The following is a 26,744-nucleotide window of genomic DNA, read 5'->3' on the forward strand; positions in this document are numbered from 1 at the left end:
CCTCAGGCGGAAATTCTGGTCCGATGACCTCGGGCGGACACGGTCAAAGAATCCCGACCATTATTTTCCAAATGTCCAGTTATCACATCCTTTGGGATAAATTCTAGCATTTTCCTTACTACTGATGTCAGGCTATCATTTCTCCCATTTTTTCTCTCCCCCTTTCTTAACTTCCAGAGTCTATAGTTTATGTATGTGAGTGTGTGCATGTATGTACATGTGTGTGTGCATGTGTTTGTGTCCATGTAAGTGTATTATGGGGAGGTCCTGTGACGCAGTGAGTAACACCCAAGCCAGAAGCTCCAGCTTCGATTCCTATCCCAGCATTGGGCGGCCAAGGATGATGCAATCCCAACACAAACAGGTTGAGTGTATCAACCTGCAGATCCTCCCAACCCAAACCAATGGCAGGCAGTAAGAATGGGAGAGATTCCCGGTCAGTCATGTGATGGAAAGAATGTTCGAGCCTCTTGAATCACAGAATTTACAGTGCAGTAGGAGGCCATTCGGCCCATCGAGTCTGCACCGGCCCTTGGAACGAGCACCCTACCTAACCCCACACCTCCACCCTATCCCTGTAACCCCACCTTACCTTACCTTTTTTGGACACTAAGGGCAATTTAGCATGGCCAATCCACCTACCCCTGCACATCTTTGGACTGCGGGAGGAAACCGGAGCACCCGGAGGAAACCCACACAGACACGGGGAGAATGTGCAGACTCTGCACAGACAGTGGCCCAAGTCAGAATCGAACCTGTGACCCTGGCGCTGTGAAGCCATTGTGCTAACCACTATGCTAATGTGCTGCCCCTACCATCACTATCCTTCATAACTCCGGACTACAACATGTATGTAAAAGTGAACGTTGCCACAACGACTTGGACTCCCTAATTGAATTGTAACATGTGCATCTCCATATATCAGCCCTGACTCTTCTTCAAAACAGTGTTATGGGATCTTTCAAATCCATCTGAGAGGCAGTAGGGATCTCAGTCGAAAGTTTTGTCCAAAGATGGGCATTCCCGACAGTGCAGCGTTGCTTTGAAGTGTCAGAACAGATGGAATGTTCAATGTCTTTGGAAGCTCTCTTGAGGTTTGAACCCATTAGCTTCCTACTGAGAGGCGAGGGTGCTGTCACTGAGGCTGTCACATGAAGGCAGAATGGATTACTGGCTTAAAGCATCTGAATTGGAGAAGGTTACAACAGTTTCTCTGAAGTGAATGTGTGGAAAAGGGGGAGGAAATGGGGCGGCACAGTGGTTAGCACTGCTGCCTCACAGCGCCAGGGACCCGGGTTCAATTCCGGCCTTGGGTGACTGTCTCTGTGGAGTCTGCACGTTCTCCCCGTGTGTGCGTGGGTTTCCCCCGGGTGCTCCGGTTTCCTCCCACAGCCCAAAGATGTGCGCGTTAGGTGGATTGGCCGTGCTAAATTGCCCCTTAGTGTCCAGGGTTGTGCGGGTTAAGTGGGATGGCGGGAATGGAGCCTGGGTGGGGTGTTCCTTTGGAGAACTCGATGGGCCGAGTGTAGGATTCTGCACTGCAGGATTCCAATCGCACTTCATTCCAGCAGCACAGAATCAATTATTCATTCCCCATGCTTCGAGGGAATTCAAAGATTTAAGAACAACATTGACATAAAGCCAGGAACTTTGCGGCCTCTTTTCCAAACTAAATCTATCCTTGGCAAAAAAGAATCAGCCTGAGGCATCTCTCCAATTCTATTTCTATTTGTGCCGTCGGTTTTCGTGTTGAAATATTCTCTGCGCTGTCACTGCCTGGATTCCATTGGCTGTAATGAAGATTAGTGGCCAAACTAAAATACCCGGCATGCCACAGCTAGGGGAGCAGAGCCTTTATCATTCCACTTTGCGAGATTACTATATTCGAACTGCCATGTGAGGCAACTTTCCTTTTACATTCACACCACATGCCTGAGTTATCTTTGGTGGATGCCAGTCGAATGAGGTGTACAGTTAAATCCCACTGATGACCGGCATGTAGTATGGGCCAGCTGTGAGCAAGCTCTTAAGCAGTTGGATAAATGTTAGTCACCACCTCACACGATGTGAATCCCAGATACATCCCAGGGCAGTTTAAGTGAGATCGGGAACTCTCCGTCATTCTCGTTCTAATTGCTCCTGCAGGGCAGTACGAACACGATAAGAGATCTCTTCAATCGGAGTTGAAATTTGAGGCTGGGAGGGTGCACACTGAGACACTGCCGGCTGCTCCTTCAGAAGGAGCAAACAACCAATTGCCGATGAACAAGGTCAATGATTTGTGGGTTTGGCTGAAAAAAATTCAAGCAATTGTGGAACTCAACCCACAAAATGCTGGTAAAAATCCAAGTGAAGAGGCCAGAATTTGGTTTATTCAATCGTTACAAGCTACCGAATGTCTACCTTTCTGTGCCTTCTTTGTTATTCTACATGGGTTCCCTGGCGAGGCCAGAATCGTTTCCCAACCAGAAATGCCTTTGAGAAGGTAGCGGTGAGCTTCCTTCTTGAACCACGGGTGTAGGTGCTCCCAAAGTGAGGTTAGAGAGGGAGTTCCAGGATTGACCCATTAACGGTGATGCAACGTCAATATATTTCCCAGTCAGGATGGGGTGGATTGAAAGTCCAAGATCTTTCCATTCCGTGGGAAAAACAGAAGTGTGAAAGCCGGTTTTCAAATCAATAAATGAACTCCACAGATCTCAAGTTGTTCAAAGTGTAAATTTTGGATTGCATTTTACTTTGCAGTGGCGAAGTCTTTGTACAGCTTGTCAAGACGCACCCAGGAACATGCTGGTTCAAGAATGAGCTTTGGCCTTGTCAGGCTGTGAATGAATACATCACCGGGCAAAATGAATACAAAACATGAAAGCAATTCTTGGAATGTCAACTGGGATGTAAACCTAATTGAGTTGATGAAAGCTTTCATAACCTGGGCTCTGGTGTTGGTGGGTGGTGAAGCTAGTTGAATCAATTAGAAGGATTACATGATACTTATTGGAGGTAGATCTCGACGATACTACAAAACAGTAAATAGACTATCAACAGCTCAATTCCAATTGACATCTCACACAATTTTTACTCATGGTGATTTTAATAGACTGGCACATTCCTAATGTCTCTTTTACTTTATTAAATAAAGTCCATTGTCCTTTACAAATAAAACCTCATTAAGTTCTTCTGTTAACCTATCTTCTCTTATGCTGAAGTTGTCTACAATTTTCCACTTTAATTGGTTGATAAAGTTCCCGTTACCATCAGAGGATTTTTTAAAAAAGTTACTGTATGAAACAATGTTTGAGAAGCTTGATGACAAGATTGGCCAGCAAACTAACCTCTGGCTTGGCCATAATAATCGCAGGGACTCTCCTCCTTCTCTGAGTGCTGATGGCTTCTGTCTAAACTCAACACACAGCATAAAACTGGCTTTAATATAACGTCGACCAGCACTAAGCAGCCAATCTCACTTAGAGATTCGAGGTCACGACCTGGCACTGGCATTGCTGTTCGAAGCAGAAAAACCAATAAAGCTTGGAAATAACTGGAACTGGTCTGAACTGGAGTTCCATTTTAAGGTACACTGTATCTCCTGGAGTTCCATTTTAAGGTACACCGTATCTCCTGAAGTTCCATTTTAAGGTACACCTTATCTCCTGGAGTTCCATTTTAAGGTACACCGTATCTCCTGAAGTTCCATTTTAAGGTACACCTTATCTCCTGGAGTTCCATTTTAAGGTACACCGTATCTCCTGAAGTTCCATTTTAAGGTACACCTTATCTCCTGGAGTTCCATTTTAAGGTACACCTTATCTCCTGGAGTTCCATTTTAAGGTACACCTTATCTCCTGGAGTTCCATTTTAAGGTACACCGTATCCCCTGCCAATGCAATATGGCAGCACAAGATGGCCACCGATACCCATCTGCGCATGTGCAGAAGTCCAGAGACGTCACTGTTGGAGCCTGCAGCCTGGACCAGAAAGTTACAGGGGGTGGGGGCAGGATTTGCAGACGAGGAGGCAGATTTCAGGAACATGCACCAGCACGGCGGCAGTAAAATATCCCACAAAAGGACGAGATTTCAGTTCCCCTTTTGCAAATCCTTCCCTTCTAATCCCCCGTAAAAGGGGTTTCCAAAGTCCATCGATGTCAGTCCAGGATAGGAACTCACAGCATTTACCACCCTTGTTGCCGGGGCCAGTGATGACCATCCATGTGCTCTGCTGCATATTGCCCCCACTAAATATCGCGGCCGTTAATCTGAGCTTGTCATCAGCATTCAACTAAGCATGCAAGCCCTTAGCACCAATGGTAGCCTTGATGGTATATAATGCCAGTTCAGACCAGTACCAGGCATTTCCAAAGTTTTACTGCCTTTGCCTTCTGGATGTTTGAATTTATATAAACGTATTTTAAAATTTCACAACATTTAACGCAGAGAGAAACTTTTGCCCATTGCTGGGGCAAAGAGCTCTGCTTTGTGTTTTTTCCCTGTCAGTGTTCTGAACTGGGACTATTATGGTCCCTGTAATAGTGTGGGCTTCTAATGCTTACTTCAATCTTGACAAGTGTAGTGAATCATAATAGCATAATTCACACTGTTATCACACATGTTGTACCATGCCTCTGTAAGCTCGGCACACGAGCAGTTGCGCGGCTCTGCCCCTAGGGGGAGGTGTACTGGGAATGTACGGAAGTTTGTACTGGGCTCCACCCGAGGCTCCGCCCATGACTCCCCCCCCCCCCCCCCCCACTGGTTGTATAAAGCTTGGCAGTCGGAGCCTGCCTGCCAGTTCATCTAGAGTTAATCTCGTCACAGGCAGGCTCTGTTGTAAGACGATTAAAACCACTGTTCACTTCTAACCACGTGCCGCGTGAATTGATGGTCTCATCAACAAGCAAAAAAAAATTTGCTAAAAGGAGTCTAAAAATATTAAGGAATATTGTTTAGGACTAGGTTGATCGTTGCCACGAGAGCTGCCACTAACCCCAAGGATAACATTGACCAACCTCACCAGCATTATCCCCCTCCCCAACCCAACCAGCTTTGCCTCCCATCCTCAAACCCACAGTGTGACCTTCATGAGTTCCAGGAAATTTCACAAACACGTTGGAATTCACTCCCGGGCTTGTTACTCCTCGTTAATGTAACTGCTGCCTGGAATAGACTCGGGTTTGGCTCATTGCTGTCAGGAAGCTGGCAAAGGGCAGGAGCTTCAGCAAAAGGCCAAAATGCAGACTTGGAGCCAGAATATCAGAGCTAAACTCAGGAGAGGAAGTGGGCTTGAGCAGTCCTGTTCATGCTCAACGGGCAGGAAGTCGATCCCTGAGCCAAAGCCTTAGGTTAGTGGAAAGTTGGCTCCAGTTAAGACAGTTTTTGTGCATCTGCTTGGTGACATGGCAGATGTGCCTTGTGATAATGTCCTGCACGCTCCTTCCAGTTATCTACCCAGGAGAGATCATTACTGGCCCAAAGGGGAAAAGGGGGGCCTGGAAGGCGGTGACAGATTTGAGCAGCATTCGCGGGGGCTCGTCAATAAAGGTGCCTTCACCCTGTCAGAGGGGCTGAGTTTAAAGCCCTCGGGAGGGGGCAGATGGGCATGGGGTTCACCAGCTGCATGCAGCCCCAGGCCATTTACCAGGACCCTGGACTAAGGATGCAGGAGGAAACATGTGGGCTACATGCCCTCAAATCAACCTCCAGAGGTGGTGGTGTTGGTGGTGGTGGACGGTGAGGGAGAGGAGGGGAGAGTGGGGGCTGGTGCTCCCGGCAACTAAGAGGTCCTCCCTGCCTGTTTGGGTTCAGCTGCAGCCACAGGCCGCCTGGCGGTGCCGCCTCCCACAAGCGTGGCGGCCCAACTGCAAAGGCCTATTTTTTCATTTTCGATTTGGAGAGAGGTCACCTCCATGTGTGGGCACCCTCTCCCTGGCATCCTACTGCAGATTCTAGTAGGTGCTCTATTGGCCCTCCAGCTTCAAGAGCCTGTCCACTGTCCTTAATTGGACAGTGAGCCCACCCCCTCGCCATTAATCAACAGACCTGTTTGGGGAAAATCACAGGTGAGTGACTGTTCCCCTCACAATGCAGGACCCCCCCCCCCCCCCCCCCCCCCCACCCCCCCCCCCCCCCCACCCACACACACCCTACGTGAGCCTGGCAGCAGAGTCCCGAAACCAGGAGGAGAAATTTCTGCCCTGAGAGTCTGGGCAAATAAGATGAGCGAATCACTCAGAAATAGAAGAAAACAAATTTGAGCTTGAACTACGATTGGAACCATTAGAATTGCCATTGCTTTGACAATGGTCACTGCTACTCACTCTGCAGCTGCCTGCAGGGTATTCCCTTTTTGGTTCTCCACCGATGACAGAATCTGAAGCATTCTCAATCTTTCAAAAAATTATTTCATTGGAATGTGGATGTCGCTGGCAAAGCCGGCAATTATCGCCCTTGAACTGAGTGGCTTGCTCGGCCATTTAAGAAGACACCCACATTGCTGTGGGTCTGGAGTCACATGTAGGCCAGACCAGGTAAGGACGGCAGATTCCCTTCCCTAAAGGACATTAGTGAACCAGATGGGTTTTTACAACAATCAATGATAGTTTTTGGTCACCATTATTGAGGCTAGCTTTATAATTCCAGATTTTATTCATTGAATTTACATTCCACCAGCTGTTGTGGGATTTGAACCCATGCGCCCAGAGCATGAGCCTGGGCTTTGGATTAATGTCCTGAAAGAATGCAGGATTCTCACCAAGCTATTGTGGGCTACACCGATTCTACTTACAGTCAGTCAACAACATTGGAAGATAGCAATGTCGGTACATGATTAGGCCGTCTCTTCCGCAGAGCATGAACCTGGGCCTTTCAATTACTAGCCCTGTGGCATTACCACTACTGTTTAGCACAGGGCTAAAGCGCTGTCTTTGAAAGCAGACCAAGGCAGGCCAGCAGCACGGTTCGATTCCCGTAACAGCCTCCCCGGACAGGCGCCGGAATGTGGCGACTAGGGGCTTTTCACAGTAACTTCATTTGAAGCCTACTTGTGACAATAAGCGATTTTCATTTCATCGCCTCTGATCAGCAGTGGGAGTTGACATTCACAAAATATCCGCTTATGGATCTTAATTAACACACTGGCAGAGTTTCTACTTAAAGAAACTTTCTCAACTAGGACTTCTCTCATAAGGAATGTTGCAAAGACGCGACCAACCAAACAGCAATCACCCACAAGAATAATTAATTGCACGGGAGGCATTCTGAGATGTCCCAAGGATGATAAAAGCGCTGTTTAAATGCAAATTCTGTCTTAATGATGGCCGGGATATCTCAGGGTTTCCCATCCTGCCTTCCGAAGAGTTGATGAGGAAGACATCCCTGCCGACAGTGCCTGCCCCATAGCCATTTCCTGCCTTTGCCCCTCACTTAAGAGGAAGTCCGGAGTTAGAAAGCAACCAGCCAATTGGATTGGCCGATGACTCTCCATTGCCTGCAGTAACAGGGCCCAAGATGGAGACACTGACCACCCCCCAACCCCTGAGCCCCCCCCCCCCCCCCCCCCCCCCCCCCCATCCCCACTGGACTGAAATGAAAGTTTATAAACTGCACGGAGCCTAAATCCCTGGAGTGCACAAAAAAGCGAGTTTTCAGGAAGGTCCGGGGAGCGGTAGATGGATAGTTGGGCATTGGGACGTCGGGGGAGAGCTGTTGAGGGTGTATCCACCAAACCTTAAGGTGGCAGGGTGGGATGGGTGGAATTAGGATGGGGCCTAAGATGGAGGTGTTGACCTCCCTCAACCTCCGTGGGCGCCCCCCCACACTTAAGAGCCTCAATTGGGGCAAGGGTGGGCAGCCCACCCAAAGCCATGCCTGTCTCAGCGTAAAATCGCTGTGAGGATGGGGCTGGAGGGAAGTCCATTAGTACTAACGCCCCCCCCCCCCCCCCCCCACCTAAAAACCCGCTGATGGGAGAGCGTGAAATTCAGACCAACCTCTCCAATCACATCTAGCGGGCATCCAACTGAGCTGCAGTATTGTGTTCATCTGATTGAAAATGGAATCTGCTAAAGCTATGTAGCATACACTAGTGTGCTAAACAAATGCAGGGTTCTCAACAAGGTATTGTGGACTCTAGAAATTACACCCACAGGCAATATAGCAAATGGGGGACATAATGAGACCGTTTCTGCCTCTCGAGCCTCATTCCCATTTACCTGTGTGTGTTCCCTATTCCTTTTATATCCTTAACTAAATCCAGCAGCCCTTTGGTGTGGTGAGTTCCAGATTTTCACTGTCCTTTGTGTTAAAAGGTGCTTAATTCCTGATTTCACTGCTGAATGGCCTGGCTTTCGTTTCACTCATCCCTTCATTGTTCTGGATTTCCCCCACCGCAGGAAACAGTTTCTGCAAACAACAACATCTTCTTCGCACCCTCCAACACGTCACCGATAAAGATGAACATCTGGCCACGGTCATCCCCACACCCCCACTACTTGCCTTCAAACAACCGCGCAACCTCAAACAAACCATTGTTTGCAGCAAATTACCCAGCCTTCAGAACAGTGACACCACACAACCCTGCCATGGCAATCTCTGCAAGACGTGCCAGATCATCGACACGGATCCCACCATTACACGTGAGAACACCACCCACCAGGTACGCAGTACATACTCGTGTGACTCGGCCAACGTTGTCTACCTCATATGCTGCAGGAAAGGATGTCCCGAAGCGTGGTACATTGGTGAGACCATGCAGACGCTGTGACAACGGATGAATGAACATCACACGACAATCACCAGGCAGGAGTGTTCCCTTCCAGTCGGGGAACACTTCAGCAGTCAAGGGCATTCAGCCTCTGATCTCCGGGTATGCGTTTTCCAAGGCGGCCTTCAGGACGCACGACAACGCAGAATCGTTGAGCAGAAACTTGAAGCCAAGTTCAGCACACATGAGTGCAGCCTCCACCAGGACCTGGGATTCATGTCGCATTACATTCATCCCCCACCATCTGGCCTGGGCTTGCGAAATCCTACCAACTGTCCTGGCTTGAGACAATTCACACCTCTTTAACCTGGGGTTACCCCTATCTCTGGATCTGTAAAGATTCAATTACCTGCAAATGCTCGCATTCTAAGCATTGTCTGGCATCTTTGAATTTGTCTGTATATATGTTTCTGGAACATACCTCTTCATTCACCTGAGGAAGGAGCAGTGCTCCGAAAGCTAGTGTTTGAAACAAACATGTTGGACTTTAACCTGGTGTTGTAAGACTTCTTACTGTGCCTTCTCTGTTGGAGAGGTGTAAATAAAGGGGGTTTGGCAATGGCGCCTTCCTTTATGGGCCCGTGTTAGTCTTGCTCAGGGCAATACACAGCGAGTACAAGTCCAGGTCATGCAACCTGTCCTTATAATTTAATCCACAATATTATTCTGGTGAATAAACTGCTATACGCCTCAGGCCTGCCAACTCTCCAGGTGCTCTCCAGGATAGCCCTGGAGAAAAATCAAAGGGATATTAAAAGAAAAATTGTTATATTCTTTGAACATTTCTCTTTATCAGATTGAAAATGGGTGCGGGAGAAAAAGACTGGTTGACGTAAAGCCAATTGAATAATGAGTCTTTAATTGGCGTGGGACGGCAGTGTGTCACAAGGTAGGAATTTGTTGACCAACTATTGGCTTGGGGGCAAGTCACGTGATTCCCTCCAGGAATACATTTAGCTACAATATCCCCAGAAGAAAAAAAAACAGTTCAAAGTTGTCAAATCCCAGCAACAATCAGTAACACTTGCACTGACACTACTGGAGTTCCATCTTAATAGTAAAAATAATAATAATGATCTTTATTGTCACAAGTAGGCTTATATTAACGCTGCAATGAAGTTACTGTGAAAAGCCCATAGCCGCCACAATCTGGCGCCTGTTCGGGTACACGGAGGGAGAATTCAGAATGTCCAAATTACCTCACAGCGGTCTTTTTGTGGGAGGAAACCGGAGCACCCAGAGGAAACCCTCGCAGACCCGGGGAGAACGTGTAGACTCTCGTACAGTGACCCAAGCCGGGAATTAAACCTGGGACCCTGGAGCTGTGAAGCAACAGTGCTAACTACTGTGCTACCGTGCTGCCCCTAGCTTACGGTATATAAGATGCGTTTGGACAAGAATTATTGGTGCCCTTCATTTCCAAGTTTTACATTATTTTCCCCGTTCCCCATGCGACATCCTTCCTGAGGCGCAGCATCCAAAACCTGAGCACAGTACTCCAGATGGGATCTGACCTAGACTCTACACGAATGAATCATCTTCCTCCCCTTTCCATTCCCTTCAACATTAAGTACTTTGTCTTCCGAATTTTATTTTGTGCCGGGCCAGATGTCCCAGGGTCAGGCCCGTTTTGGCTACTTGACTTGCTGTCATTTATTTCCACTTACGACTTTTAGCAGAAGGGACATCCCAAAGGTTCTGTTAAGTGCGGTGACAAAACATTACTTTGTCGGTGACTCAACGGGAACCTCAGGTTTAAATGCTTCAACGTGGCAGAAGATTCTTGAGCAGCTATTGTGTAGTAGACATATTGAAGGCCATCAGTTTCTATCCCCCTCAATCGCTGAATACAAATCATCCAGCCCAATGACACGAGACAATTTGGAATCTTGTATCAGTGATAGTAACATAGATATAACAGTAGTGTATGTCCAGGGCCCTGGCAATGGGAATGATGTACACTGAACCCAAGGATTGCGTGGAACTCGGGATGTGCAGTCGCTCGACTGCATGACATTGCTCAGTCTATGTTAAAGTAACAATCTGCATTAAACCACTCCGAGCCACACAGAGCGACGGCTCTGTGACGGCATTCTCATTTCTAAGTTAGAACATCGTAGATTCATGCCTCACTCCAAGGATTTGAGCACAAATCTTGGGGCTGACACTGAGGGAATGCTATATTGTTGACGACGTCGTTTTTGAGGTCTTGTCTGTCCTCTCAGAAGATCCAGTGGTATTGTCTCAAAGGAGAACAGGGATAGTTATTCCTGAAGCAACATCACTAAAGCCTGGTGGTTATCACGATGTTCTGTGAAAAGTGGATTCAATGTTTCCTACGTTATATCGGTGACTATGGGCACAACTTAACCACCGCATTGTGCCTGGCAAGGATCTGGGACGCATCGGTTACATAGCGGGAAAGGCCAGGGTGTGAACCAGTTTACCATCCAGCCGACCCACTCCCAATGACGATTTCCAGAAAACGCCCAGATATGGCGAGCTTATCATTAACCCCAACTTGCATTACCGCCCATCTCATTAGCGAGACTGAAGTCGAATGTTATGGCCCCCCGGGAATTAACCAGTTCCCCGGCGAAAAATCCCGCTGGCATCGTTTTGGTGATCCTTTTTGAAAACGTGACGCAGATTGTGGTGTGAGGTGCTGCGGAGGGTGAATGCCTCATGTGCGAGGCTGGGGTTGATACAGCTAAACGTGGTACACAGGGCGTACCCGACAAAGTCGAGGATGAGGCAGCTGTTTGAGGGGGGTAGAGGATATCTGTGAATGGTGTGGGAGGGGACTGGTTAATCATGTACATGTGTTCTGGCCCAGCCCTAAGGTGGAGACATTTTGGAGGTTTGTTGTCCAGCACCATGTGGGCGAGTTTGCATGTGGATTTGGAGCCTAGTCCCCTGGGGGCAGTAGTCGGGGTGTCAGACCTGCCGGAGTTGCAGGCGAGGGCGGGGGCAGCGGTTTTAGTGTTTGCCTCGCTGATTGCCCGCAGGCGGGTTTTGTTGGGGTGGAGATCAGCTTCTCCACCCTGTGCCTCAGTGGGGCTGGGGCATCTAATGGAGTTCCTGCATTTAGAGGTGAAATGTGCCCTAAGAGGGTCGAATGAGGAGGTCCACAAGAGATGGGGTTTGGTTGTAACAATAATAATAATCTTTATTTTCACAAGTAGGCTTACATTAACACTGCAATGAAGTCACTGTGAAAATCCCCTAGTCGCCACATTCCGGTGCCTGTTCGGGTACGCAGAGGGAGAATTCAGAATGTCCAATTCACCCAACAAGCACGTCCTTCGGGGCTTGTGGGAGGAAATCGAAGCACCCTGAAGACACAGGGAGAACGTGCAGACTCCGCATAGACAGTGACCCAAGCCGGGAATCGAACCTGGGACCCTGGCGCTGTGAAGCAACAGTGCTAACCACTGTGCTACCGTGCCACCCTACATAATTGTGAACGCATCGACGGCGATGGGACTCGAACCCACGCCTACAAACGACGGTTGACTAGCAATCCATCGCTTTAATGGCCTCCTCGTCTCACACGTTTAGTCTGCAGTTTGGAGAACTGGTTACCGTCAACAGTTAGGCGGGTAGGGGCGGGGGGGGCGGGGAGGGGGGGGCAGTATGGGTGGGGACCAGGCTTGGGTTTTGTGTTGGGTTTATTTTGTGTTGTAATGTTTTTCAAATATTAAAATGTAAAACATTTGAATAAATACACTTTGCTTTGTATAAATGCACTGTTGTGGCTTTGTGTTTGTACCAATATTCTGTAGCAAAAAGGTGCTACAACAGTGCATTTATATAAAGAAAACCACGTTTAACATCAGTCAACAGTACAATAAAATCGCCAGCAATCTACAAAAGCATTTCTTCAACATCTTCATCAAGTTGCTGAGTCGAATCAGTCCACCACCCCTTCCCCTTCTCCAGCGCTGGCAGTAGGTCATTTTACTCCCTCCCTTTCCTTACTCCAGGCCACAGAAGCAAAAGAAGTGGCAGCAAAGAGACACACAGCCTGCAGGCACCTGCAGCTGCATTCGGATCAATCCGCCTCTCTTTCCCCCTCCTGCAGCTCCCAGCAGTCGACTCTCAACAGTGGAAAATCACACCAGAGTCACACCGATGCAGAGCACAACAGAAGAGTGAAAGAGCACCCCTTCCCCCTCTCCAGAACTGGTAGCAGGTCACCTTACATCCTCCCCTTTCCTTACTCCAGGCCACAGAAGCAGAATAAGCAGCAGCAACAAACAGTCAAATTTCAGGCATTTGCAGCTACCAGCAGGAACAATCAGCAAACACACCCTGCAGCACCACTTGAGAGCTGTGAAGTGCTCTCACAACTATCACGCTCAATTCCTTATTAGCAATAACCTTCGGTTGTGAAGCTTCAGGCTGTTCACAGTCAATGGAAGTTAAAGTGCCCTTCAGCATATAACCAAGAGTCTAAAATGATTCATTGGCCAATATAAATGCAAATTCTGTATAGCAATCAATCAGAAACGTGACTCAAAGTATGAATATTTCCTCTCCCGTAAACCCATCATTTCAAAAACTTCTCTCTTTCTAACTGGACGTGCCTATCACCTTACCTCTGGCCCATGGCTTCCACATCACTAATGAATTACTCTCCCAAAGCCGCAGACTAACAAGATAAACCAACATTGTGCTGAAACAATTGTGATACTTACTGAACACATCTCCTCTTTGCCGTGGCGACTCGTTAGGGATCCTGTTGTCCACAGTCGTGGCTGTGGTTGAGGCTGTGGTTGAGGCTGTGGTTGAGGCTGTGGTTGAGGCAGTGGTTGAGGCTGTGGTTGAGGCAGTGGTTGAGGCTGTGGTTGAGGTTGTGGTCAAGGCTGTGGTCAAGGCCGTGGTTGAGGTTGTCGTCAAGGCTGTGGTTGTGGTTCTGCCTGCAGTAGGGGTGGAACTCTCGGTTTTGACCTGTGGTTTGTTGGCAGTGGGTGGCGGGGTGTTGACCCTCCGCGCTGGGGTCACTGGGTTTGTTTTCATTCCAGTCATTGTCAGGGTGGTAGTCTCCAGGTCGACGCTATTCATGGTTTCATTGTTGCCTTTGGGCGGAGTTGGAAAAACTGGGAACTTTTCATTCCTTCTGTCAGCTGAAAGACAAGGGTGGCCATGCCATTGATGAATGCCTGCTTTGTAAACCTTTTGCTGTAAGTCACTTTGCTCACAGTATGCATTAAACAGCAGTAACATTTCCCTGTCAGTACACAAACAAGCTACATATTGAATCGGGGCTCTGTGGCTTCAAATTCATTATTCCTCATTCAACGGCGGGGTTATTCATCTTAGCTGTGAGGCAGTTCCTCACAAATACCGGGCACGGTATCTCAGTGGGACGGGGGGTGCCATGTTTTTTGCATTCATTTCTTCCAAGACCAACAAAGGTTGCATTTTTCTTTGTTTCAAAAGTGCAATCGTTCTGTGCACCTGTCCAATTAACTTTATATTTACCATCCTCAAAATGTGGGGTGAATTGAATCTGCAGTTTATTTTGTAAGGGGGAAATATTAATCTAGCAAAGTTTCAATGCACTTAAGGGGAAGCAGATACGCTTATGAAGAAGAAGGGAATAAAGGGTTTTGACGATAGATTTAGATTAGAGAAGTTGCGAGGAGGCTCGAGAGGGGCATGCACACCGACATGAGCTGGTTGGGCCAAGTTTCTTGTTTCGGAACCATATACCCTACGCAATCCTTACTTTGGAGAGCAGCACAACGGGTAGACTGACTCAGACGGTACAGAGCTACAAGTACAGACAAACCTCAGTCTGGGTACTCCATGCAACTTGGGGAAGGGTCACATTCCTGTGCCAACGTTCAAATTGATTCACAGAATAGGGGGCGGCATGTGGTGCGGTGGTTAGCACTGGGACTGCGCCGCTGAGGACCCGGGTTCGAATCCCGGCCCTGGGTCACTGTCCGTGTGGAGTTTGCACATTCTCCCCGTGTCTGCGTGGGTTTCACCCCCACAACCCTGGCTCGGTGGATTGGCCACGCTAAATTGCCCCTTAATCGGAAAAGAAAAATAATTGGCTACTCTAAAAAAAATTTTTTAATAGATTCACAGAATCAGCAACAGGTTATTTAGTATTAATTGCATGCTAATTGGGAGTTTAATGATGTTCAGGTGGTGGGTAGTAACAAGGGATACAGCTGTGGTCATTTAATTAGAGACAGGTTTAAACTATGGTAAGTGAAAGTAAAGGTGCACGATATGTAAAGTGTGTCTCTGTAAATAAAAGCTGGTGGCTCTTATAAAAGCTTAAGAGTATAAAGTCTAGGACGGCACGTGGCGCAGTGGTTAGCATTGCTGCCTCATGCCGCCAACTACCTGGGTTCTATCCCGGCCCTGGGTCACTATCCGTGTGGAGTTTGCACGTTCTCCCCGTGTCTGCGTGGGTTTCGCCCCCACAACCCAAAGATGTGCAGGGGAGGTGGATTGGGCACGCTAAATAGCCCCTTAATTGGAAAAAACTATAATTGGGTACACTAAATTTTTTTTAAAGTACAAAGTCTTGGCTCCAGTTATTCCTTTTGCCGCTTGGCTATCTGAATTATAACATGGAGCCCTTCATGTTTTGAAAGAGGTGTCCAATTAGTTTCATTCCCCTCCTCTTCCTCCATTTGAACAAGTTTTTAACAAGGTTAACCTCATTGGAATGTAAGGAGGTATTTTAATACATGCAAGACGACCATCTTGAATTGAGATACATACGTGTGCAGCTGTAACCGCTACCCCTGTAGCCAGTTATACACTTGCATTTGTACAAGCCTGGTGTGTTCTGACAAATAGCAAAAGCACTGCATTTATGTGTCTTCCTTGCACACTCGTCAACATCTGGAATGGAGGGGAACAAATGGGTCAATGTAGTCTTTCATCCTGCACGAACATCATAGTCGCACGTTTGTTACTCTCTGAGAAAATACAGCACAGAAACAGGCCATTCGGCCCAACTGTTCCATGCTGGTGGTCATGATCCACCTCCGCCTCCTTTCTCCCCTACTCCATCTAACCTCCATCAGCGTGAACCCTCTATTCCTGACATTACTTCTGAATTTCTGACAATATTTCTGAGCACCATCTTATGTTTACAATGCTAACTCCCCAATCAGTGAAAATAAAACCCCTCCACATCTATCCTATCAACCCTCTTCATAAGTTTAAAAACATCCACTCATAACCTGCCCCCCTCCCCCCCCCAACCCCCCCATCACCCCAAACCTTTCATTTCTACAGAAAAGCTTGTTCAGTCTTTCCCGATATTATAATTTCATAGCCCTGGTATCGTGTGTGAAAAAGTCTATCTGCACCTTGTCCAATGTCTCCATTTAAGTACGTGACAATTAAAGGCCCAAAATCATTCAGTTTGGACAAGATATTCACAACCTGACTGGGGAATGAATACTCGTCTGGTTTTATTGTCCCATGAGGAGAGATTGAGGAGACTGGGCCTGTATTCTCCAGAGTTCGGAAGAACGAGAAGGAATCTCATTGAAATTTAAAATGAATATGGGGTTCGACAGGGTGGATGCAGGAAGGGTGTTTTCCCTGGCCGAAGGGCCTGGACCCAGGGGACACAGTCTTAGAAGAAGAGGCAGGGACTGAGGCGAGGGGGAATTTATTTCCTCAGTGGGTGGTAAATGTTTGGAATGCTCTACCCCAGAAGGCTGGGGAAGCTCAATCATTGAGTTTGTTCAAGACTGAGATCAATCGATTTCTCGATATTAAAGATATCAGGTTGGGTTGGAGATCAGCTTCTCCCCGCTCTCTGCCTTGGAGTGGCAAGGGGATCTAATGGAGTTCCTGCACTTGGAGAAGGTGCAATTTGCTCTGGGGGGGGGGGGGGGGGGGGGGGGGGGGGGGGGGGGGGGGGGGGCAGATGGGGTTTGTTAATCTTACACTTTGGGGATCTGGTTGCTGTTAAGGGGTGGGGGGGGGGGGGGATTTTTTGAGGTGGGGGGCATGGTTGTGTTGGGTTTGTGTTTATCGTTAAAATATTGAAAACTGGTGTTTGGGGAGCCCAGCAAACCTCACCCACATGTTCTGGGCGTGTCCTGCGCTGGAGGGCTTTTGGAGGGGCATTGCGGGGACCTTGTCAAGGGCGGTTGGCTCCAGGGTGGAGCTGGGCTGGGGGCTCGCAATTTCCGGGGTGGCATCGGAGCCGGGAGTGCAGGAGGCGAAAGAGGCCGGTATTCTGGCCTTTGCGTCCCTGGTAGCCCGGTGCAGGACTCTTTTGCAGTGGATGGGTGGGGGGGTTACTTGTTACTTGTTCTCTATGGGGGATGGCTGTGTGGCTCCATGGTTTCTTGCTCATTATTTTTGTTAACTTATTGCTTTTGTATTTGGGGGGGTTACTGTTTTTCTTTTCTTTTGTTGGTTAAAATTTGTTGAAAATTTGAATAAAAATTATTTTAATAAAATATTGAAAACTTGAATAAAAATATATATTTTTTTTTTCAAAAGGTATCGGGGATAAAGTGATAGTGCGGGAAAGTGTTGTTGGGAGATAGAAGATCAGCCATGATCTATGTGAATAGCGGAGTAGGCTCGAGGGGCCGAGTGGCCTACTCCTGTTCCTATTTCCTATGTCAGAATCACTACAGAGTCTAATTTTCAAAGTTGTTCAGGATTCCAGTGAAAAAGGTCAACTTTTTAATCCAAATCAAATCGACTCTCAAAAAAAATAGAGGCCAATAGTTTTGGAACCACATTTTTAGAAGTATGTTAGTTTTTAGGGGAGTGATTCTCGTGCCCCGTTGACCCCAGCGCACCTCCGGCTACACCTGGAGAATAGCGGGAGAGCCCCTAAACAGGGTTCACACTGGGCGCCAAACGGAGCGCTAATGCTCCCGATGTGGCACCTGACACGGTTTGGTTCATGCCCTCGCTGAGCGTGAACCAGACTTGCATATTTAAATGAGTCCATACACCCGTTTCAATATTCTCAGCCTGATTGAGGCTGGGGTCTTCCAGCTCCCGGGATTGACCATCCCCACGAGCGCTGTATTGGGCCTGTGCGACTCAGTACTGATTTCCAGAAATGGAAACCGTGATGGCATGGGAGACCATTGGAGCCCTCTGGTGGTTGGCTACAGGGCAGGGCAGTGCCTGGCACTGCCAACCAGGTTGGCACGGTCAATGTGCCAGCTTGCAAAGCGATTCCCCCAATCTGCGTTTGGCTCCCTGAGGGGCAGCAGGGTAGCAAAGGGGCAGAGGGTAGCATGGTGGTTAGCATAAATGCTTCACAGCTCCAGGGTCCCAGGTTCGATTCCCGGCTGGGTCACTGTCTGTGTGGAGTCTGCACGTCCTCCCCCTGTGTGCGTGGGTTTCCTCCGGGTGCTCCGGTTTCCTCCCACAGTCCAAAGATGTGCGGGTTAGGTGGATTGGCCATGCTAAATTGCCCGTAGTGTCCTAATAAAAGTACGGTTAAGGGGGGGGTTGTTGGGTTACGGGTATAGGGTGGCTACGTGGGTTTGAGTAGGGTGATCATGGCTCGGCACAACATTGAGGGCCGAAGGGCCTGTTCTGTGCTGTACTGTGCTATGTTCTAAGTAAAGGAGTTCATGTTGCGAGCAGGAAATAGAACATGCTAAATTGAAAGAAGTGCAAGTAAATCACTTTTTCACCTGGAACAAGCCTTCAGTTGCTGTTTAATTGCATCAGCATTTTGCATGAATGTGGAAAACATGACAGTGACATTAATATAAAATAAATGAAAACTCAGTGTGTGGGACATTGTGTTGTGATCCTGCACTCCAGCTCTTCCAGGAAGAAACACATTGAGAGCAGAAAGCCTGTGGTTTTCTGTCTATTAAAATACCCAACAACAGGGCCACCAATGCCTGAAGAGGATGACAACAGATCTGTCCGTTGCCAAAGAGACTCACCTAGGCAGCGGTATTTGCCATTGTAGTACCTCAGTTCAAAGCCATTGTGGCACTTGCAGTAGTAACTTCCAAAGGTGTTGATGCATTTCCGGAATCTCGGGCACACAACTCTCCCAGTAGCACACTCATCGACATCTAAAGGGTCATGCACATGTTCAGGAAAGAAAAACGAATTTAATGTAATCCCCAAAAGACAAAAAAGACAGGAGTAAGAGTCAAGCGAAGAAAGCGGGTATTCTACACTCAAAGGTGAGAACTGTACCAACGCCAGGAGCTCAGGGTGACCAGCTGTTACACAATAAGCAGCAATTAAATGGCTCCTGACTTTAGGAATTTTGTTTTACCAATCGGTTTCTGTTGGCCAGCAATCTTGAGATTACAAAGGTGACTGTGTTATTGTAATTGTGAAGGCAGGAAAATTGTGAGCGGCAATAATATTTCAGTAGAAGCTCATCATCGAGTAACTGGTACTCCCAACCAAATAAACTCCATGGATGGGGGAGGGATAGAATTAGCCCATTCAGTCCATCAAGCCTGTTGGGCCTCTACCCAATCAGGGCCGATCAGCTCACATTTCACTGGTTTCCATTTCCACCCTGTGACTCCTCGATCAAGGAGCACTGCAAAAACGTATTCCAGGCGAACATACGTACCCACACAGGTCCTTCTGTCTGGTCCCAGCTGCAGTCCAGGAGTGGGGCAGCGACACCGAATCTCTCCTTTCACCTCGTCGCAGCCATACTGGCAGTTCGCCATCGCGCAGGACCGTGTGTCTGTCAAATAGCAACAGGGACAGCCATCACTTTCAACCTGGGCCAGGGAGAGTAATCATCGGCCCTGGTGTTTCACCTCCTTCTGGGACCTCCCGGGTGTCTGTGCGACAGAGCCTTTCAGAGGCCAGAGGCCAAAGACTGAACGGTTTCACAATTGCACCTGTTTTGCGATCAGCAAGTCTGAAGACTCTGCTGATTGCTGCTTCTCCCTACAACATGTTTTCAATATCTACAATGCAACACAACTTTGTCACAATATTTCAATACCTCAAAAAAACCCATAAAAAGCACCCGGATAAAGTGGGATAATAGGTAAATAGACAAAAGGACTAGATTAGAGATGGCCTCCTTCTGCACGGTTGGGATTCTACGATTAAGCCAATGGAATAGACTCATGAGAATCATGTGCAGGATAAAACCCGTTACTGATTCACTGTGAACGTACTCCTGTCCTGGCGACTTCACCCCATGAAGCCTGCTCACAGTAAACTTTTAATTGCAACAAAATAAGCAGAACTCCAGCCATGATCCCACCCGCTGTTCACAAGATAATCATGGATGATAAAGAGCGTCCAACCCAGCTCATCCATCTCAGAATGGCATACGGACATACTTGTTAGGAACAGAAGTAGGCCATTCGGCCCCTCGAGCCGGCTCTGCTCTTTGATAACATCGCCTACATTACACCAGTGACGACAATTCAAAAGCATTTAATTGGCTGTAAAGTGATTTGGGACATTGTGAAAGGTGCTGTATAAATGTAGGTTTTGTCTTTCCTTCATTATACCTGTATGCAGGAGGCAGAGTGACGATATCAATGGTGAAATGGGAGGCCCAATGCTGACTCTCTAAGTCAGAAAAGTGGCTACAAATAAATCACTACTTTTACAAAACAGTTCAACTCTGCAGTTAACCTTCCCCCTCCCTCTCCCAAACAACACCCCCTCAAACCTCCCCGTCTCGCACCCCCACCCTCCTCCAACATAACTTATCACATTGACAGCTGACGTATGGGCATGGGCAGCTGACGATGCATACCTTGGTCGATCAGCTTCCCAAATGGACAAAAGGTTAAAATTGCAGGCTAATCAGAATATAAAAATTAATTACACCACTTTAATTGGCCTATGAGCCACTTTAATTCCCCATTCCATTCCCACTCTGACCCCTATCTCCTCGGCTTCTGACACTGTTTCAATGATCTTACCACAAGTTCAAGGAACAGCGCCTCAGCTTTCGGTTCAGTACTTCACAGCCTTCCGGTGAGTTCAACAGTTTTGGTTCATACCCACTGCACCCATTTTTCTGGTGGCTGCTGTTGTTAATGGTTCTGCTGTTGCCATTTACACCTCCTCCAGACCCATCTTTTGCCTTGCACAATCATCCCTCTTGTCTGTTCGTCTCTCCCGCCCTGCACCTGAGCCCATACTTATCCTTGCGTCCCTATTTCTCTTCCCCAACATTTCCCCAGCTCTGTACTTGCTTACTCGCTGCTAAATCTTTAACTTCCTCCAGTTCTGATGAAAGACCGACAGCCTGAAACATTGGCCAGAATTTAATGACTGGAATCTCCCTGCCCCTCCCTGCCGACAGGATCTTCCAGCCACGCTGAAATGAAAGAGGAGGTTTGAACGGCTCGCTGCATTTTCAACCCCCCCCCCCCCCCCCCCTCCCCCCACTCCGCCCCATCCAGGAGGGGCCAGAAGATTCTGCCCATTAACTGTTACCTCCTTCATTGTTCTGTCTGACCTGCTGAGCATGGCCAACATTTTCCGGGTTTTTTTTCCCCCTCATATCTCTGCGCAGTTACAGATTCCGGCTGGAAGCTCTGAGCAGTGACCAGGAGCAGGAATCCCGGCCTAGTCCCTTCCTCTATCAACCAGGCAGGTTGAGGTCAATGGCAACAGGGCCCAGCTGGGACGGGCAAGCCCTTGAACAAACCGGAGGCAGATTGTGGGCTCCATTGGCTGGCTGTACACCTCAAAGAAAACTGAATTTAACAGTTGAGATACAGAAAGAAACAGGATTTTAGTTTTGTTGTGTTTGCCATAAGGAGTGTAAACTGGAACAAGCCTGTCATTGGCCTGTGCTATGGGCCAGTGGGTTTGGAACCAATGTTGGCACTTGGAGTGGTTATTTGCATTGTGTGTTGCTGAGAGGGGTACAATACATTCCTTGACTGTATTCCTTTCACCACCAGAAGAGGTCTATACGGACTAGCTAAAAGCATAATTGAAAATGTCTTTCTTCACCCTGTATTACTGTAGTTGGATTTACATTGAGCCTCCCCACCCCCACAGTAAAGTCTGCTGTTTGGTCGCGGAAAGGCCACCTTTATTCATGCTGGAGTCGGGCTGATAATGGATCCAGTCACAGCTTTCACTTGGAGAGACAGGCTGGAATTTATTAAACTTGAAGCAAAGTCCGGCTGCTTCATACAAACCAGAACCCAAACCAACAAAAACTGCGCAGCTCATGGAAAGACAAGAAAAGAAAGGTTTGTGATTGTTTGAAGCAACTTTCATGGTCACAGGACATCCCAGAATATTTTACAGCCAATCAGCTACTTTTGAAGGGTGGCCACTGTTGCTATGTAGGGCAATAGGACCCAGTTGCAATTACTCGCTCTACTTGGAATAGGAGTAAGCACTGAATAGATGAACATAACCGTGGAAGGAAACCACCACCTTATCACCACTGCTATTAATGTAAATATCATCTAAAATAAGGGAGGGTTAACGGATCGTACGAAGAAGCGAAAGTGAACCACCTACTTGCACATGACCCATCAGACATGAGCATGTAGCCATTCAGGCAGTAGCACTTGTAGCTGCCATATGTATTCATACACCGATGCTTGCATGGTCGAGGCTTCATCCCACACTCGTTAAAATCTGTTCCAAAAAAAATAAAAGCCACAGTCAATGTCAACGGAAAAGGTAAGTCTGGCGCAGCATTGGGAGTCTCAGTTAAAACATTCGAGAAAGTCAAATCGCTTAATTATTTTGCTCCCCACTCTAATTCACGGTGAAAACTCTCTCCTTATATTGAAGCTGTAAATGGATAGCTCTGTTAATGCAGCCAGCTGCCCAGTTGCATCATTATGATCTGAAGTCGTCATCTACATCATAACAGCAGTAATATAACGCAGTGCTGGAGTATTTTGGGGTTTTAGAATTGGTGCAGTGTGAGGAATGCTGCATGATAGTATTTTACTGTGAAAGTGCTTTAGAGGTGAAAGTGTGATCTTGGGTTTGGTAATTCCGATTCCAATTCTCTCCCCGCACCTAGTGGTCACTGATGCAGACTTCCGTCTGTTTTCAGAGCTAGTAACTCCCGGAACATGTCTCTAGTCTGTCGCCAGGTGCTTATAGATTGAGGGACTGATGCACCATCAATGGACACGAGACGAAGATGAGATCCAAACGATAGACTTTAATGCACAAGATGTGTGCCCGGCAGCAGACGTACAGAAGGCCGACTGCCGGGCGACACGGGTTCTTATATCACGCCTTGTAGGCGGAGCTACCTACCTCTCAGCCAATCGGCTGAGAAGCACATGACTTCCTCAGCCAATCGGCTGCGAGGCACATGACTTACCCGGGCCAATGGGGAGTGAGTCTTCTGCACCAATAGCAGCTCACTTCCAAGATACCGTAATACCCTTAGTCATACTACCACAGAGGCGTCACTCTACATCAAGCGTGGCTGACTAGGAGCCTCTCCCGCTCTTATCACCAGCCACTGGAGTGATTGGAAGGATTTGCAGATTGAGATACTCCACCTGTTTGGCCGCACTATGAACACACCTGCCTTGGCCATCAAGTCCTGGGGTGCGACTTGAACCCAGAGTTTCGGGCTCAGAAGCAGGGACGCTACCCACAAGACCTCCAGGTTTGGTGTTTGAACATAAGGGATAGGAACAGGAGTAGGCCATGCAGCCCCTCAAACCTGCTCTATTACCTCAACTTCTCTTTGCTGCCCAATCCCGATATGCCTTGAATCACTTAGTGCCCAAATGTCTATCGATCTCGGTCTTCAATATACCCAACAGCTGACCATACACAGCTCTGTATGGTAAAGCATTCCAAAAGCTGGGGAAGCACGGTGGCGCAGTGGTTAGCACTGCTGCTTTACGGTGCCGAGGACCCGGGTTCAATCCCGGCCCTGGGTCACTGTCTGTGTGGAGTTTGCACATTCTCACCGTGTCTGCGCGGGTCTCACCCCCACAACCCAAAGATGTGCAGCATAGGTGGATTGGCCACCCTAAATTGCCCCTTAATTGGAAAACGAAAATTGCTACTCTAAATTTATAAGAAAAGAGAGGGGGGGGGGGGAAGAATTCTAAAAGCTCACAACTCTCAGGATGAAGAAATTTCTCCCAACTCAGTCCTAAATGGCCCCTATCCTGAGATTGTGGCCGTACTGCTGGACTCTCCCACCAGTAGAAACAGCCTCGCAGCAATTACCCTGTCAAGACCTCCAAAAATGTTATACGTCCGAGCAAGAGAATTTGATGCGTTTTGACGATGTCACCTCGCATTCTTCTAAACTCCAGCTAATATCAGCTCATTCTATTCAATCGCCCCTCATAGGTCAACCATCTCATCTCAGGGACGAAATTCTCCGGCCCCATGCAGGGTCGGAGAATCGCCCGGGGCCGCCACAAATCCTGCTCCCGCCGTGGCAGAAATTCTCCGCCACCCGGGAATTGGCGGGGGCGGGAATCACCCCACGCCGATCGGCGAGCCCCCCGCGGCCATTCTCCGGCCCGGATGGGCTGAGGTCCCGCCGCTGGGAGGCCTCTCCCGCCGCCGAGGTTTGAACCACCTCTGGTGATGGCGGGATTGGCGGCGCGAGCGGGCCCCCGGGATCCTGGGGGGGGGGGGGCGCGGGGCGTTAGGACCCCGGGGGGTGCCCCCACGATGGCCAGGCCCGCGATCGGGGCCCACCGATCGGCGGGCGGGCCAGTGCCGTGGGGGCACTCTTTTTCTTCCGCCGCCGCCACGGCCTACACCATGGCGGAGGCGGAAGAGAATCCCCCAGCGCGCGTATGCTGCCGCTGACGTCACCACCGGCGCATGCGCGAACCGGCGAAGGCCTTTCGGTCGGTCCAGGCGGCAAAGGCCACTGGTGCCAGTTTTGCCGTCAGTCGGCGTGGTGCCAACCGCTCCGGAGAATTCCGCACCTTTGGGGAGACCCGACGCCGGAGTGGCTGGCGCCACTCCCCTATGCCGGGACCCCCCTATGCCGGGACCCCCCGCCCCGCCGGGTCGGGGAGAATCCCGTCCCAGGTCTCAATCTGGTGAATCTAAGTGGCTGTCGGGCCTGTGTAACATTTTGGACATTGGAGTTACATTTATTTTATGGCACCTTCCGAACGCCAGCCTACTTCACATAATTATTCGATAACAAGCGGCCTCCTCCATTCACACAGCAGTCAGGCTTCTAATGATGGCTGAAGTGGAATTGGCCAAATTCACATACCCAATGAAGGAACCTAAAGAGCAGCTTGGGTTATAAATCTGGCTTTGGGTGAGTCAATGCTGATAATATCACTCTGTATGGTCACTTTTTATTAGTTGGACAGTTGATCAATAAATCCAAAACTTCCACCAGGAGTACATGCAACAGCATTTCCAGCATGGAAACAGTTAATCGAAATGGTCTGTGTCGGCCGGTGTACCTGCATTTACCGAGGTGAGGGTGCAGTTTGCTATCGTGAGATTTGAACTCATGATTTGAGGTGGCTGGTGGCAAAGCTATGACACACCATCGCCTACAACAGTGTACAAGCTGCTGATTTAACTCCTGATCAAAAGGTTTCTCCCTCTCTCCGTTTACTTATTAAACATGGACGCTGACGTCATTGGGCCCTTGATGTTTCATTTCATGAAAAATGGGGAGTTCTGCTCTTCTCACAGTCCCCTATGTACACAAAAGAAGCACAGATTACATGAAGACTAAACAAGTTGGACATTCTGTTTAGGTTTTGCTTTGTGTTAACGTTGCTATTGGTGCTTTTCCCCCGATTTGGTTCTATCCTGTGGGTTTGCCCATCTGAATGATCACATTTCACTGTTTCCAACACCTTTAATCCCGATCGATTTTCGATCAGTTTTAACGCCAATCAATAACTGCACTATTCAGAGAGAAGAGCTGTGATTGGTAGTCGTGAAATAATAATAATCGCTTATTGTCACAAGTAGGCTTCAATGAAGTTACTGTGAAAAGCCCCCAGTCGCCACATTCCGGCGCCTTTTCGGGGAGGCTGGTACGGGAATTGAACCCACGCTGCTGCCTTGTTCTGCATTACAAGCCAGCTATTTAGCCCAGTGTGCTAAACCGAGTGTGCTAAATATGCAATCAACAGGATTTACTTCATTTCATATCAAAGGTACTTCAAAGTCAGGGAAATTAACAACCACAGAATCCTTGGTACGTCGCTAAACTTTGTGCTCATTGGGATGGGGGGGGGGGGGGGGGGGGGAGCTGTTTTGACGAATGGAACATTTTCTTATTTCACACACCCATTGAAAATGAAATGAAAATGAAATGAAATGAAAATGAAAATCGCTTATTGTCACGAGTAGGCTTCAATGAAGTTACTGTGAAAAGCCCCTAGTCGCCACATTCCGGCGCCTGTCCGGGGAGGCTGGTACGGGAATTGAACCGTGCTGCTGGCCTGCTTGGTCTGCTTTAAAAGCCAGCGGTTTAGCCTGGTGAGCTAAACCAGCCCCATTGAGAGTATTCAGACCTGCTAGATCAGACTCAAGGTGGTAAGGAACAGAATGAACTCTCCTCCACCCTGCCAGTGCAACAGGGGTGGGTGGAGATGGAATTAGTCCTGGATGGTGGCACTAAATGGATGACGGTGACTCAGCAGTCCGGGTTTAACCCCGTCCAATTTTCCATTCCAAACCAACGTCGCCCCCAGGGTTCTGCCTCCCTTAAACCTCCAGAGACAACCAGAATGAGGCTTTTGCCTTTCCCACAGCAGGCGGCTAGAATTAGAACCATGGTTCACAGCACAGAAGGAGGCCATTCGACCCATCATGCTCATGCTAGCTCTTTGTTAGTGAATCTAAAATGAATCCCAGCATCCTGCTCTCTGCTCACAGCACGGTTTCCTCCTCTGCTTCAAATATTTTCTGCTGGTGGCACAGTGGTTAGCACTGCTGCCTCATGGCGCCGAGGTCCCAGGTTCGATCCCGGCTCTGGGTCCATGTGGAGTGTTTGCGCGGGTTTCGCCCCCACAATCCAAAAGATGTGCAGGTTAGGTGGATTGGCC

General features: G+C 48.4%; 1 protein-coding gene across 1 annotated transcript in view; it reads right to left on the minus strand.

Annotated features, from left to right (window-relative positions):
* The window catches only part of npnta (nephronectin a), a 75,409-nt gene that overhangs the window by 26,332 nt on the left and 22,333 nt on the right, over positions 1-26,744 (minus strand). Inside the window, exons 3-7 of the mRNA XM_038792703.1 lie at positions 22,228-22,347; positions 19,334-19,453; positions 18,681-18,815; positions 15,508-15,630; positions 13,458-13,886 (exon numbers count right to left, since the gene is read on the minus strand). Coding sequence (XP_038648631.1) covers positions 13,458-13,886; positions 15,508-15,630; positions 18,681-18,815; positions 19,334-19,453; positions 22,228-22,347 — 927 coding nt within the window. The remainder of the gene's footprint in view (positions 1-13,457; positions 13,887-15,507; positions 15,631-18,680; positions 18,816-19,333; positions 19,454-22,227; positions 22,348-26,744) is intronic.

Source organism: Scyliorhinus canicula, chromosome 3 (genome assembly GCF_902713615.1).
Source record: "Scyliorhinus canicula chromosome 3, sScyCan1.1, whole genome shotgun sequence".
Classification (NCBI taxonomy): Eukaryota; Metazoa; Chordata; class Chondrichthyes; order Carcharhiniformes; family Scyliorhinidae; genus Scyliorhinus; species Scyliorhinus canicula.